The sequence below is a fragment of the Marmota monax genome, unplaced genomic scaffold (genome assembly GCF_021218885.2).
Source record: "Marmota monax isolate L192 unplaced genomic scaffold, Marmota_monax_Labrador192_F-V1.1 WCK01_AAM20220418_F8-fsc00285, whole genome shotgun sequence".
NCBI lineage: Eukaryota > Metazoa > Chordata > Mammalia > Rodentia > Sciuridae > Marmota > Marmota monax.
In genome coordinates, this window is record NW_026695045.1 from 281,820 (window position 1) to 298,123 (window position 16,304).

The 16,304-nt window shown below is 44.8% G+C and overlaps 1 protein-coding gene across 2 annotated transcripts in view; it reads left to right on the forward strand.

Moving 5' to 3' along the window:
* Pitpnc1 (phosphatidylinositol transfer protein cytoplasmic 1) overlaps positions 1-16,304 on the forward strand; it is a 253,057-nt gene that overhangs the window by 195,048 nt on the left and 41,705 nt on the right. For both annotated transcript variants that reach the window (XM_058573717.1, XM_058573716.1), the window contains one exon: positions 9,199-9,294. In XM_058573717.1, the coding sequence (XP_058429700.1) occupies positions 9,199-9,294 (96 nt within the window). The remainder of the gene's footprint in view (positions 1-9,198; positions 9,295-16,304) is intronic.

The window sequence follows — 16,304 nt, forward strand, 5'->3', positions numbered from 1 at the left end:
CCTGTCCCACCACCAGGGGCTCCAGCCTTCCAGGGAGAGCTCTACTTGCCCTCCCCTTGCCCTCCCCTAACCCTCCCCAGTGGGATCTCATGTATGGTGGGCCTGTTGGGCCATTTTTCCACTCCCTGGATCAGCCTGGTTCTCTGTACCCTAAGGAGTGTTCCTGTGACCACTTCACACCCCACCCTCTCACCCTCTGCTTCCTTCCCAAATTCCACTGAGACATCCTGAAGGTAACCTTGGCTCAGAGACAGCTCTCTGGAGAGAGGATTCTTGCAAAGTCCCTTCTTCCCAAGGTCTATTTAGAGCTTGTTAAAATGCCAACCCCAAGTTGAATAGTAGGAATAATTTCCTATGTTCTGTAGCACACAGTAGGGTAGCTATGGTTGACAAAATAGCTATTAGAGAGGGTTTTGAATGTTCCCACACAAAGAAATGATAAAGGTTTGAGAGGATGGATGTGCCATTTCCCTGCTATGATCATAACACAATGTAAACATGTATTGAAATGTCACACTGTGCCCCATAAATGAGTACAGTCATTATATGTCAATTAAAAATATGTATTTTAAAAAATTGGGGCATGGGGTGTAGCCCAGTGGTAGAGCACTTGCCCAGCTTGCAGGAGGCCCTGGATTTGAGCCACAGCACCACCCCAAGAAAAAGTAAAGTAAAAGTAAAAAAATTAGAAATAAAATTCCCTTAAACCTAATCCACTGGAAGGTAATTGTGCTGTCCGTGAAGGACGAGGGCAGCGCAAGGAAAACGCAGGGACCCCAGAGGCCACCCACCCTGCCCGCCCTGCAGCTCCTCACCACCACCTCGGGCAGGGTTTTCTCTGACACTCTTAGGACTTCAGTCTGCTTTGCCACTCCCGGCTGGCATTTAGAAACCACTTTTCCCTTCTGCACCGAAGGCCTAATGATGATGCCCACCTGGGCACTCTCCAGAGAGGCACTGACGTTTACCCAGCTCTCATTCAATCCGGCCAAGCCCTGGGGATGAGTTTCCTTACTCAGCCTTAATACCCCTAAAGCCTTTGGCGAGTGGAACATTTGATGAGGATTAAATAAAAGCAGTTCACCTCCCACTGGATTGCCAGATGGGGCTCTCATTCTGCTCCAAGACCAAGGTCAGTACAGGAGGGGGTCTGGGGCCATTTCTTTTCAGGCACCTCTAGGGCCCCCAGATCTAGAAGTATGAGAAGTATCCTGGGCCTGGGCCACCTTGGATCTGTGTTCATTTCCCTCCTGGCTGAATCTGCACTAAAGCGCTCCTGTCTGAAGCACACCTTTTAGTACTAGTGCATCGCCCTCTGTGTCTCCGAGTTCTGCATCGGCCAAGGCAACCAACTGCAGGTTGAAAACATTTGAAAAAAAATTACATCTGCCCTAAACATGTACAGATTTTTTTTATTGCTTAACAATATAATACAACAACTGTTTGCATGGCATTTACATTGTATTAGGCATTAAAAATAATATAGAGAGGGAGGCTGGGGTTGTGGCTCAGTGGCAGAGCTCTCACCTAGTATGTGTGAGGCACTGAGTTCGATTCTCAGCACTACATATAAATAAATAAATAAATAAATAAAGGTCCATTAACAACTTAAAAAATAATTTATAGATGATTTATTAAAGTATATGGGAAGATGTGTTTGTTATGGGTAAATATTATGCCATTTTATATGAGGGATTTGAGCATCCAAAGGGGGTGCTAGAACCAACTTTTAGGCTACCTGGGCTACCAAGAGATGACTGTACTTTAATAACATATCTTGGGGCTGGGGTTGTGGCTCAGTGGTAGAGTGCATGCCTAGCGTGGGTGAGGCACTGGGTTCCATCCTCAGCACCACATTAAATAAATAAATAATAAAAAAATGAAGGCATTGTGTCCATGTACAACTAAAAAAATATATTTTTTAAAAAATAACATTTTATTTTGTATAGTGTTGTTACTTAAATCAATTTTTCTTTCTTTTTTTTCTTTTTTTTTTTTGAGAGAGGGTCTCAGTTGCCCAGGCTGGCTTTGAACTTGCAATCCTCCTGCTCCTGAGTAGCTGGACCCACACCTGGTTGTTAACATCTTGCATTAAATCTAGTCTTTACAAAATCTTAAGCCCCTGTGAGAGTGGACTTTATCTTATACATTTAAGAGGCACACTTTGTCTTACACATTTAAGAGGCACACAAATATTCACAAATATTTGCAAACTCATTGATTGCCAGCCACCCAGCTTCTTCCTTTCTTCAGAGCACCATCCTTAAGTAATTCTATCTTCAGAACAAGTAGCAACTACCCTACTCGGTTCTGGAAAGCAGAAAATGTTTTTGAAGAGGTCTGAGACGACTATCCTTTTCATCCTGGCTTAACGGCCATGTGGAAGACAGGTTGAAACGTTCCTGGGTTGGATCCTAGGGTGCACAGACTTAGGTAACAGTCACCTTTGAATTGCTTAGCCATGAGAATACCAGTAGCAAGAGGCTCATGAGATGGTGGATTTGGTCGGTGATAACCTGGACTTTTTTCTTTATTTTTTTTCATGGCTCTGTTTTTCAGGCTCTTTCCAACTCGGTATTTATTAGATGAGAATTCATCTAATAAATGAACCAATTCTAGCCCTATAGGCTTAAAACATTAGCCAGCTACCAGATTGCCTTTCCTCTACCAAACCAATGGCCACTTTGCAAATGCAGAGCATTAGAATGAAAGCAGTGTTGAAGCAACAACTCTGTTGTCAGTGTCCCTTCTTGCTGACCCTGTCCTTTCTTGGTATGTCTTAGTTAATTGCTTCTCAAATGCCGAAAATAAAATTATCATAGAGGAGAACAGCCACTTAGCTTAACAGGCCTCTTTGTCCTTTTACCATATCCCAAGCATAAAACAAAGTGATTGGTAGATATCTCTCAAAATCCCTGCTAATCGGTCACCTCTGCCCTGTGTCCTCAGGTGCTCAGGCATATGGCAGGAGGATAAAATTCAAACTGCTATAAGGTTGAATCATTTTTTATTCCTATCTCAATTTTTTAGAAACAATAGACTTTATTTTTTAGAGCATTTTTATGTTCATAGCGAAATTGTGTGAAAGCACAGAGGATTCCCATCTCAGACTGGATCTTAAACCATGAAAGTTAACTATTGTAGAGAAGTGGGCTGCGGAATCTATGATTGTCAGGATTGTGCATTGTGGACTTATATAAGAGCTATCCCAGGTAGATGGACTGTAATGAGAGACATCACAAAATCTAGAAAACAAACCTAGAAGTAAAACAAGAGATTTCAAAATCTCCAAAGACACCTGTGTTCAAGTAGAAATCTAGAGTATTGTGGAAACACATTCCATGTTTATTAATGTTTTTCTACTTAGCACATTCTAGTTCATGAGATGGATTTATCCTGATTTCCATGGCCATTCTCCCATAGTGGGATATTTAAACTTTTTTTCTCTCTCTCCCTCCCTTCCCTTGCCTCTCCCCTTTGCCATTATAATAATGTCACAGTGAAAATCTTTGTGCATAAACTTTTTCTTTATTCAAGTTTCTTATAATAAATCCTCAAACTATAAGCTTACTAGGTCAAAATGTATGAAGAACTTTTTTTTTTAGTTGGATACAATACCTTTCTTTATTCCATTCATTTATTTTTATGTGGTGCTGAGGATTGAACCCAGGACCTGTGCATGCTAGGTGAGCGCTCTACCGCTGAGCCACAATCCCAGCCCCATGAAGATTTTTTTTTAAGATACTTGATACTTACTGTTCATAATGCTTTACAAAAAAGGAGAATTGCTCCCTTTTTTTAATCTGTAAGATAGTATGTCTTCATATTTGCTTCCTCACTGTAGTATTGCTCAGTTCATACTAAAAGGAGTTTGTCTTCTTGAGCACTCACTCTCTGGTGGGGGTAGAGGTCAGGGCAGTCGACCAGATTGGCACCGAAATCCACTACAGATGATGTGTGGGTCGAGACAAGAAAGGAAGAGGATAAATATTTTTGTAATGGCTTCAGTATGTCCCTTGTTGGAAGCTTAGCCCCCAGGTGGCAGTGTCAATAGAGAGTGGAACCTATAAAATGGAAGGACCTAATGGAAGGCCCTTAAATCAATGGGGGCCATGTCCTGAAAAACTCCAGTCTCTCCCTCTGGCTTAGTTTAGTGATGTGATCTCTCCTTCTCACACCTATTCCTGCCATCTACCATGAGGTCCTCCCTAGAGCCACGCTGAAGCCAGTGCCATGACCTTTAATCTCCAGAACTGTGGCTAAATGAACCACTTTTCTTTATAAAGTTAACCTGCCTCCGGTAGTTCATTATAGCAATGAAAAAATACTAATAGAATATGTGTGACGAATACACAAAGATGGGAATGTTACTACAATTGATATTGGAAAAGTACCTCAAAGAGGTTGTGGTGAACGAGAACTCTGACAGCTGCTGCTCTCACCATTGAGGAAGTTCAAATAAATACTTTGGCTAAATGTTTTCCTTTGGGTCCTGGGTAAGCCTCTGTGGCAGAGTTGGCTTCATTCTGGGTCCTGCCCTGAACTGGGTGTGAAGATTAGACGGTTTCACCCGGCTGTGCCCTCTAGTATACCACGCCGTGACCAGCTCCACTTCCCATTTCCTTGTTGCAGCCCCTCTGTCCATCACCCAAGTTGGCTGCCTGTGGGGTGCGGGAGCAGGAAAGGAGCAAGCCACAGAGCAAGACATAGGAGACTAATGTAACCCAGGTGTCACTCAACATCACAGACTTAACTGGAAGAAATTTTAGTGGTCATCTGGGTCACTTGATTTCAACCTCATTAGGTTCACAGATTCTTTGAGAATCAGAAGAAAGTGGTTGAACCCTCTAGAGAAATGCACCTTCCTCAAACCCATCCAGCTAAACTCAGCTTGCCCTATTACTCTCGGAGGTAGGGATTGAACCCAGGTCCTCACACATGCCAGGCAAGTGCTCTACCTCTGAGCTATGAGCTATGTCCCCAGTCCATAGACTAAGCTTTTTATTTGACAGACATGGATATAAAAACCCAAAGAAGATGCAGGACTTGGCTAAGATTACACAGAGAAGATAAGTGAATTCAAACTCTGCTCTCCCGATTTCCAGTGTAGGACCCATCAGCCCCATGCTAGCAGGTTTCCACTCTATGTGCAGCCCTATATTGGGAATTATGGAAGAATATAATGCTTACAAATAAGGAAATGGAGCTCAAACCAAGATCAAGAAGTAAGCAATATTCCTGCTTGGGAAGCTGAAGAAAAATGCCTTCCACTCTTCAATGATTTATTGAGCACCTATGAGCAACTCCTAAAAATCTCAAATAACTAGGAGATTCATAATTTATTGGAAATTCAGACTCTGTAATCTCACACCCGAAGAGGATGTTGAGGTCCTCAAAGTGATTGTGTGTATGTATGACTTTGTTCAGGTGGTGGAAACCTACCCTGAAGTGGTCTCTGCAGAGTTTAACTAATGCAACTTTCCCTTGCCTGGTGTCTCATGGACTTTGGCACAAATTAAGATAATATTAATAAAGGAAACCAGGGTTGTCCAGAGGTGGTGCCTAAGTAGAGTCAGCTGCAACCTTAGTTGTTCAAAAAGGAAGAAGAAGAACCCCAAGTCTTAGGGCCACGCTAAGCAATGGCTGCCCAGGATATATATTTTATAAGTATCAGGAAGAGAACCAGATTCAGATGTCATCATTCTAGAAAAAAGAAGGAAAATCATGGTAGACTATTTGTCTGCTCAGTTGGATGCTAAGAGAAAGCCTTTTATCATGGAGGAGCCTGGTTCTGGAACCTGGAGCCTGGAGACTTGCCTCCATTCTGAGCTTCTCCTGGCTCGTCTCCCTAGCTTGTCAGCGTTTTCTTTTGAAGAATGTACTTTATTCTGCCTTTAAAAAAAAGCAACCAGGGATTGAACCCAGAGGCGCTTAACCACTGAGCACATCCCTAGCCCTTTTTATATTTTATTTTGAGACAGAGTGTCACTAAGTTGCTTAGGAGCTCACCAAGTTGCTGAGGCTGGCTTTGAACTTGTGATCCTCCTGCCTAGGCTCCCTAGTCACTGGGATTACGGCATGTGCCACTGCACCCAGCCTGCCTCATAATATTGGTAATAACTTCCCAGACTGTCTCTCCCACTTGGTGGTAACTTTTTAAGGGGAGGAACTCAGCCCTCCCTGTCTTTCTAGTCCTTAAAGCCTAGGACAGCACTTGTATGCAATGAGTGTATCAATCAGGGCCCCATCAGGAGACAGAAGCCACACAATAATTTGAACAGAAGGAAGGAATATAAGGAATTATTTACTTTTGATGGGAGCAGTTATAAAGATGTCAAGAGAAGGGTGCTCTATAGCTAAGAGATTACCTAAGGAAGGACCAAGGTGGAAGGTGCCCCTTTCCATGGCCGGGGCATCACTGGAGAGGTGCGGTTGTCACCCACAGGATGGGGGAGAAGTTCACCAGGTTGCCTGAATCAGAGCTGGTTCATACTCACTGGCAGCAAAAAGCTTTCCCAGGCATGGGCAAGGTGAGGCTGGCGGACAGGTGTGTAGAGGAAGTCAGGGCACTCTGCCAGTGCAAGGCCTGAAGGGCACCGAGCCTGCATCAGGAGGGCCATGGTCAGCTGGTTCCCGGAACCAGGCCAGGCTGCAGGGTCACTGGCTAATTCTGCCCTCCAGACACACAACTGGGGCAGAGTATCACTGATTATCCCCACTCCCAGACTCCACAGCCTCCAGGATCCAAACCTGAAGAGTCCCCTTCTCCCTGCAGTGTCCCTCCAGTGCCCTCTACTGACAAGGCTTATGGTGATATGCACTCTAGAGGGGAGAGAGCATTATGAGGTTCCAGTTGGTTATGTCAGAGCAGAGATTAAAAGTGGATTTAGACCTGAGAGGCAGTAAAGTGACCACCGGTACAATGGGTAACCAAAAAAGTTTGAGTTAAATTAGGTAAAAGCTGTCAACACCCCCACCCCAACATCTGATTATTTCCCTTTCTTTGAATCCCATCATTTTGGGGGGTTTGTTTTTGTTTTTTCCTAGTACTGAGGATTTAACCCAGGGGCACTCTACTTCTGAGCTATATCCCAGCCCTTTTTATTTTTCATATGTCTCTCCAAGTTGCTGAGGCTGGCCTCAAGCTTGTGATCCTCCTGCCTCAACTTCCTGAGTAGCTGGGATGACAGGTGTGCACTACCACACCCAACAGAATCCCATATGTTTTGTGATTTACTCTCTAGGAGCTCATTCCCTTCTGGGGTGTTCTGGGTTTTTTTGTTTTTTGTTTTTTGTGTTTTTTTTGTACTGGGGATTGAACTCAGGGGCACTCAGCCACTGAGCCACATCCCCAGCCCTATTTTGTATTTTATTTAGAGACTGGGTCTCCCTGAGTTGCTTAGTGCCTCACTTTTGCTGAGGCTGGCTTTGAATTAGTGATCCTCCTGCTTCAGCCTCCAGAGTCACTAGGATTACAGGCATGCGCCACCGTGCCTGGCTTGTTTTTGTGTTCTTAATGAGGTACATGCCTTTCTTCTCTTGGCTCACCCTTAGAAAGATGAAAGAGAACGAGAGGGGGAAAAAAACATCTAGGACAACTTATTTCTGCACTCAGCCTTGAACTTGTTTGCTTCCTGTTTCTTTTCGAGCAAGCCACCTGTCCCTCCCAAACACTTTAGGAGTATCCCAAAGCACTTGGTTTGAAGTGGCAGCGGAAGGAATCAGGGCTGGTAAGACTCAAGCTTTCTCTGCCTTTAAAGAAAAGGTCAGACTGGGAAGTCTGAAGAGATTTGCCCAAGTAGCCTCCAAACATTTTAGAAGAAAATAGGTGATAGAGCAAACAACAGAGTTGGGGAATAATTATCAGCACAAATATTATTCAGAAAGCTTTCAGAAAGGACCAGTACTTTCCTCTTAAGCAAACCAAGAAGAGTACAGCAGTGGCGGACCCATCCAGTGGGGTCCTTCAGGTGCCGTCTTGTGGGAGATCATGTGATTAACCGGCACCAATTTTCAAGACTGTACACTTAGGCATCACCCATCCTAAATATTCCATTCTCCTCTGAAGAGTCTGATATAATTAGTGTTAACTGGTGGTTCCCTGCAGGAGCTAGCTCAGCAGTGAGATGGGGGTGCGGTTACAACTGCCTCTACGGATGAAGTGGTTTTCCAAGCATAATCTGTTTACTGTCCTTCAGAAGCATACTCATCCCTTTAGACCAGAAAAAATGGCAAGGGGGAAATCTAGGGGAACTTAGTCTTTCTGCCAAAATTTTTATATGTATATTCTTTTTTCTTTTTCTTTTTTCCAATTAATGGAGATTCTGGACCTGTGAAACCTAGAATAGACTGGCAGGGAGCCATCTCAGTATCTTACCAAGCTACACCTTGTCGCCCCTACATGTACCAAGGAAATTATACTCTTAATGGTCAATAAAAATACACATATTTATCCTTGGGCAGTGGGATTATGTTTAATCTTCTTTTTGCTGATCTTTTTTTTTCTGCTGATCTTAAATTTTTGTAAAATTACTATATGTAAAAAATTTAATCAAGGGCTGGGGATGTGGCTCAAGCGGTAGCGCGCTCGCCTGGCATGCGTTGCAGCCCGGGTTCGATCCTCAGCACCACATACAAACAAAGATGTTGTGTCTGCCGAAAACTAAAAAAATAAATAAATATTTAAAAAATTCTCTCTCTCTCTCTCTCTCTTTAAAAAAAAATAATGAAAACACACGCACATTTTTTTTCCTCTAAAAATTTAGGCATATCACTGCTCTTTGTCTCAAATCTAACCAGCCCTTTCCCAGCCTCTTCACTCCCCCTGTTCAGATTAACTGCCAAAAAAAAAATCAGCAGACTGCAGTTTTGGAAGAGGTTCTTGGAAGAGATTTATTTCCTCACTCTTGATCTTCTAAAAACAGACCACTTTTTCTTCTACCCCTCACCAAGCGGTGATGGATGCCACACCTGCCTCATAGGTGACAAAACCTAAGTGATGAATAAAAGCCTTTTATGATTCCTTATGATTCTCGCACATTCTGTGGCAGGTGAAAGCACTAGCCTGGGGCACTGAGCCATGTGAAGATGCTCTGAGGGGTGTTATTCTGCCTCAGGCATGGCTGTACCGAGCCACAGGCACCTTGGGGGATTTCTTCTGGCATTGCTAACCTTTGATATGTTGCTCTGTCCTTTCAGATTTTTGACAATGAAGCCAAAGACCTAGAGAGAGAAGTTTGCTTTATTGATATTGCCTGTGATGAAATTCCAGAACGCTACTACAAAGAATCCGAGGTGAGTGATAGATGGAGAACATGTAGAAGAGATTGACTGATCCAGTCATTCATTCATTCATTCATTCATTCATTCAACAGGGATTCAAGTGCCTCCTCTCCTGGGATCCTTCCATCTGTCTTTGAGTGGCTTTAGTTTGGTCTCCCATCTTGCTGGGTTATTTAGTGTGGGTCTCAAAATTAAGTCTCTGCTCCTCAGGGCTCATTACTGGCCTACCTGCCAATAACTTTCCATTAGCTTTCCTGTCTGCCCAACTCTGCTGTCAATCTGGGCCACATTGATGTTCACAGAGCTGAGCCATCTAGCACACTGGCCTCTCTGAAAAACAGCAGCCTGAATCTCCACCCACATGCTCTGCCAGGGCAGGAGCTATATTTTATTTTTATCTTTGGGTTTTAACATTTTTTTAAAAAAAATTCTCAAACAATCCTCAAAACTTTTGACTGCTCATGATGGTCTAGAACCTTTCTCTCAAAATAGCAAGCACCTTCAGAAGGCCTTCTCCTTTCTTCTTGGCTGAAAATACATTTAAGAGACTCTTTCCCTCTGATTTCCACCCTGCCAGAATTCGCCCTTTGCCCAGTTCTCCCTCTTGATTTTACTCGTTGGTGCAAGTCACCATTTATATCCTCTTAGTATTTTATTAATGGCTGCTGACGGAACTTGAGTGACCCGCCTGTAAATAACGTCCCAGCCCTGCAATGACAACAGATGCAGGGCTATTTTTGTTGTTTAGCAACATGCAGCCAATCACAATATGTTTGGAATCAGGGCCCCAGACTCGTCCTTGAGCTGTAACACACAGACCTTGAAACTCTTCCCGTAGATTCATCAAGGCTCATAGAAGACGTTACAAATAATCCTGTTAAAAAGACAATTCCACCAGGTCCCACAAACTGGGCTCCAGCGTGGTTCAGATTTGTTTGCCCTCGCATTCTGGGATACGTTTGGATAAAAAAGTTTTGCCTGATCCTGGGAGATGTGTAGCTGCTTAATTGCAGGCTCATGGCTCTCCAGCTGCTGTCCCTTAAAGGGTCTAGGAGAGGCTGATGTGAATCACGCTTGTCATACACATCAACACAAAGGCTGGGCATGTTAACGTCATCAGCTTGTATTACACTCTGCAGCCAACTACACCTGTGTAGTTTAAGAAGAATAAATCAAATGCTCTCTGCCTAACTGTGGACCTGCTGGCAAGAAGGGTAAAGCAGAGCTCCACCCGCCTTCTGTGGTTCCATACCAAGTCCAAGGAGCTTAATTGGGCTTTTAAATGAAGGGCCCAACATTATGAAAAGCATTGGGAGAAGCCATGGCCCCGTCATTTTCTGTGGCTCCTTCATGTAGGGTCTGCTGTCCTCTGGACACCTTGTCCTCTGTAGCAGCTCTGTGCCTTCCAGGAAGGCAGTGTTGCCAGAAAACTGAACTAATTTCAGCCCTTCCTCCCAGAATGCTTTGGTGTGGTCCTGCCTATTCCTCAGGGAGCACTTTTCTGATTCAGTGGAAAGTCTTGGGATAAATAGGGAATGGTAATGAAGAAATCAATGGTTCTCACTTAAGGTCACCAGGTGCTTGGCTCACTTCCCTGTGCTTTGTTCTCCTAAGAACCACCCCTGGAAAGTTTCTTTCCATTCACACTGGTGGAGCGCTGTTGTCGTGCTTGATGGAGTCATGCACGGACACATTCATACCTCTGTCCTGGACCATGAAGCATTCTTTCCTGCATGTAGTTTGACCAAGGAAATGAGAGATGGTCACTCATCCAATAACTCTTAATGGAGTACTCATTGAATTAAGACAGATACGTGGTAGTGAGATACTCATGGCCCTCCCTCATGACACTTCTAATGTAGCAGAGGAGCCAAACAATAAAGGAAAACCCCATGAATATGGAAGTAGAGGGTACTCTCAGGAGAGATGTTCTGGAAGAAATGACAGCAGTGCTGAGACCTGCAGGATGAAAGAGCTGGGGACATCATTCCAGGTGGAGGGCAGAGCAAGTAGAGGACCCCATGGTGACTGTTGTTGTCATTGTTATTGGTACCAGGGATTGAACTCAGGGGCCCTCAACCACTGAGCCACATCCCCAGCCCTATTTTGTACTTCATTTAGAGACAGGGTCTCGCTGAGTTGCTTAGCATCATGACGTTGCTGAAGCTGGCTTTGAACTCGCGATTCTCCTGACTCAGCCTCCCGAGCTGCTGGGATTACAGGCTTGCACCACCACATCCAGCTCCATGGTGACATGTTTAAGAGGCAAACATAGTGGCCACAGACAAACAAGGGAAGAAAGGGATGAAGGAGGAAGGGGCTGTTTAATAGACAGATTTTAGTCAAGTACGGTAAATCCCTTTGAAGATATGGAAGATAGAGCATCATAGGGTCGGATTTATGCTTGCCAAAGATTGCTCTGGAAGGAAAATACATTGAGAAGGGCAGAATGGAAATCAGGAGACCACTGAGGTCAGTAGAGTTATTTGCATTTTTGGTTATTTAGGTTATATGCTGACTTGAACTAGAGTACTAACAACAATAGAGAGGACAGATGGTTTTGAAATATATTTTGAAGACAGAATTGACAGGGATCCAACTTAGATGGGCTATAAGGGTGAGGAAAAAAAGAGGAGTCAAAATGACCCAAAGGATTCTGGCACAGACAGCAGGTAGATGGGGTTCCATTTACTGAAATAGGAAGATGAGAAGAGGAATGAGTTTTGGAGAAAGCTTGGTGGACTTTGTGAGGCCAGTGAGACATCTAGCATGAGGAGCAACCAGTCTGGACCTTGGGTGGGGGATCTGGCCTGGAGACCAATCAGGGTATCTGGTGAGAAGAAAATATAGAAAATTTTTTAGACTCCTGGGAATGGATGAGAGGGGGAAGGCATAAAGTGTAATGGGAATGGGGTTAAGGACTAAGCCTTAAAGGAGACCAGACAGAGGAGGCACCAGGAATCTACAAAGAACTGTCCAGAGAATGAGGAAGAACACAGGGAGGATGTGTCAAGAAATAGAACAGAGATAAAGGAGAGTGGAAAACTGTCCCTCAGAACAGTTCCCAACTGGGGATAACTTTGCCTTGCTTGGGTGCTTGCCCCACAACAGTTTTGGTTGTCACAACCTGGGGAGTGCTGCTGGCATCTGGTGGGTCAAGGCCAGGGATGCTGCTAAACCCCCTATAAAGCACAGGATCACCCTTTACAATAATCATCTGGCCCCAAATGTCAGTAGTGCCAAGGCTAGGACACCATGCTCTAGAAAAAGAGGTCACTGCAGATGAAAGGAACTCTGGGTCCAGCGCTCACAATGCTTCCTATCAAGAGTCTTAGGGTGGCTTAATGAATGTGGAAGAAATGGGCCTCCTGGGGCTCAGTCCTGTGAACTCTCCAGTCCCACTTCCAGAGGATCTGCTGCCTGCGTCACTGGGAGAATTCCTCCTCCGTTGGCAGTCACACCACAAAGGGCTATAGGCATAATCCAGAGCCTGTAATAAAATCTAAGGAAGAGAATGTCTGTGGGACTCCCAGTGACCCCCAACCCCACGTCATCTGATTCTGAGAATCCCTGGCTGCAGTCTGGACTCACCAGCAGTGTGTTTTATAGGCTGTGTGGGTTGTGTGTACTATGAATGTGACAGGGACAGAGAATAAGAGAAGCAGCCAGTTGGCAAAACATTTCCAAATTTATTTCTGTTTGGCACATTGTAAATTATTAACACCCTCCTCCCCATCCTAAGAGTTTTCTTCTAATAGGAAATCTGACCTTGTTACTCTGCTTAAAACCCCTTACTGGGTCACCTTTAGAGTTTGGCTCAAGCACGACTTCCCTTTAGGGAAATTCCCTGAGCATGTTGCTCCTCCAGCCCTTCCCTGGTCTGTGGCTTCTAGATCATTCCACCTCATGCTAGCTCATAGCCACAGCATGAGTTCCACGAAGCCAAGAGCCATCCTCCTTCTTCCCATACTCAGCAGCTACTGAAGCAGCCGCTCTTAGCAGATGCTGCTCCCCAACAGTTGGTGAATGAACACAAGTGAAGGCCAGGGGCTTTGTTTTTTAATTCCAGCAGTGACAATTTCAGAGAAAGTGCTATCAAAGAAAATGAATCTGTTGCCATTAAGCTAGCAGTTGTGAATCAGAGTTCCTTTTTGTTTAATCTGAGGCTGACTGCCTTATGGGCTTTTTCTTCCAATCCATTCTTGTAAGTTGACTATGTCAGCATCGTAAAGAGCAACACACTTTCTCTGCAGAAAGCCAGGGAGCTGGTGGGCACAGTCTGCTCCAAGACTTTTTGATGCTGATGAATACAGACCAGGGTTATCTGGGGCACTACTCTGTACCCAGCTACAGCCACACACACTGCTACTCAGGCCAAAGGAGGGGATTGAAGCCATTTCTTTGCTCGTCCCATTTCTCCCTGGAAACCTGAGCCACACAGTCAAGAATGTCTCTCTCATTAAGGTGACCAGAGTGGGGAATTTTCCACCAGCTGCCCTCTGCCTGACAGTCCTCATGCTACCACTAACCAGGGATTCAGAAGGACACTTTGGGGACTTGGGATCAGCTGATAGCCCGGTCCAGAGCTCTCCGATTTCTCATTTTTGCAGTGCTGCTATTTTTTGTCCAAATCAAGAGCTGTGTTTCAATTCCCAAGAGCTTCTGAGCCTCAAGTTTTATTCTCATATCCATCAGACAACGCTGCAGGGCAGTGTTGTAATGTTAAAAAAAAAAAAAAAGAGTGTGATTTCTCAGACATGGAGAACACCTCCATTAGGCATCAAGACCTGCCCGCGCCCCATTAAAGTCTGCTGTCTGCGCCTAATCACAGGGACAGTTTTCATCGGCACCCCAAAGCAGCAGAGAGGGTGAAGCTGAACACCAAGCAGGTTGTACTTGTTATGCGCTTGATAAGTGGCTCTTGCTTCTGCCAAGATTCCCATCCGACTCTTTGATGCTCTGCCAAGATTTCAAGGTGAAGATCCCAGCAGAGGAATAAGGAACTCGGCACGATAAGTCACAGCAGGCCCGCAGAGGGCACAGGCAAAGAGACTGTTTCTGTAAAGCTGAGTTGGCAGTTCGGGGGTGCAAAAGCAAATCTCCACACCCTGCCTACAGGACTAGTCCACCCGGACAACCTCCGAAAGTCAAGCTCAGAGAGATCTCATATAGAGGCTGTTGGCGTTAGCTGGTGCTCCCTGGTTCACTGAGGGCCTGCGTGAGCTTCAGCTTCCTGGATAGGATGGGGTGTGACCAGAGAAAATGGGGTCTTCATTGGCCTCTGGGGTACACCCTGCAGCTCTTTCCCAGAGGCACAGGTCGTGGGTAGGAATGCACAGCTCCTAAATTTTCAGACCTGCCTCCAGGGCAAAGGAGGGGAAAGAAAAAGAAATGTAATCCCTAATGGAAAAAGTTTAGAGGTAGAGGATTTTTATGAGAATGTGCTATTTTTCAATCTTCATTGATGGTGTAAATGCAAAGCAGTCTCTCGGCCAGCGCTTCTCTTCTGGGGGCAGTTCTGCGCCCCTCCCCCAAGAACATCTGTAGACATTTTTGATTGTCACAATTGGGGATATGCACTAGTGGGTAGAAGTCAGTCCCAGGACAGACCCCACAACACAGTCACCCAGCTTTAGTTGTCAAGATCAAGAAGTCCTGATTTTGACCTACCCAAAGAAAGGACACTTAGTAAGACCTATCAGTGGCAAGACTCATTAATGGATTTCTATAGTTAGCACTTAGTAAGCACTAACTGTGTGCCAGGCTCCGTGCCAGGCCCTGAGAGTACAAAGACAAGATGGTATCAGCCCTGGAAAGGATTCCTCTGCTGCCTTTTGAATGTGATATAATCATTACAGATGAAGGAAACTTCTCTCTCCCAAGATGTTAAAGGGGTCTCTGTCTTACGGTAATAAACAGAGCACAGTAATTTTAATGGGGAAATCGTACAATATTTTAACTTGGGTAGTAATGGAGAATAAGACTTAACAGGAGGCTGTCCTTGAAATTGAAAGGGACTCATAATTAAATGTCTGATGGTTCAGAGGGGATTTGGGGACAGAATTTGATTTAGAGTTTTCTCCTTGGCCTGGGTGACAGAGGTACCTCTTAAAATTGAGCCTGTAGGTCTCTGGATTACCATCTTCCTGGTACAAGAAATCCTTGGCAGCCAGTTTACTGGTCACTCCACTAAATGTCCATTGAATTCTCTCTTGAGGGAGAGAGAACAGAACAAAAAGAGATACTTCTAACTTTTCCAATAACTGTCAAGGGTGAGAGATTAAACGCTGTTTGCTAAGGACGGTGGGTCCCAGGAAAGGGAACAGAGAGGCCAGATGAGTAAATATTGTTGTCCTTAGCTGTACCCTTTAGCACAAAAGTGCTTTCTCCAAACCTTTCGGCACCCTGAAATTAAAAATATTTTCATTTTGGTCTGCATCTTGGCAGTTTAGGGTGGTAAGGATTTTCAATTATCTCCAAATAGCCAGATTTGACACAGCTGCCTCTTGCTGGGGTGCATGGTTAAGTTCAATTTGTTGTTATGCCGTTACTCTCATCCGCGCCCCCCCCCCAGTCCATCTGTTTCTTTCTGAGAGGAACGCAGCTGTTTTGTGATGGGTTCCAACTTATTGGGGTCTGGGTGCCTCCTGGATAACAACAGGACGACTCACTACACCCTTAGCATGGGGAAAAGAGAAGTCTCTGCATCTAAAGTAGTCCTTGAGCCCATGCTTTCACAGGGTCTGGGGTTGCCAGTGCTCTAACAAGTCAAGGGGGAAGCCCTTGGTGGATGTCTCTGGAAGGGGACTAGAGCAGGAGATCCTAGGGACAATCATGGGGAGCAATTTTCAATGCAATGCTTGCGTCCTCAGGAGCTGAAGCAGTAATGCAGATGTCATTTCCCCAGAGGTCAACTCTGGGGGCCCCAGAGGAGCACAGCATGGTACCTGCAACGTCCTCCTGTATGTGCAGGGAGAGCCTGGACAACCTCTTGGTTTTGTTCTTCTTTCTGTTCATCCTCT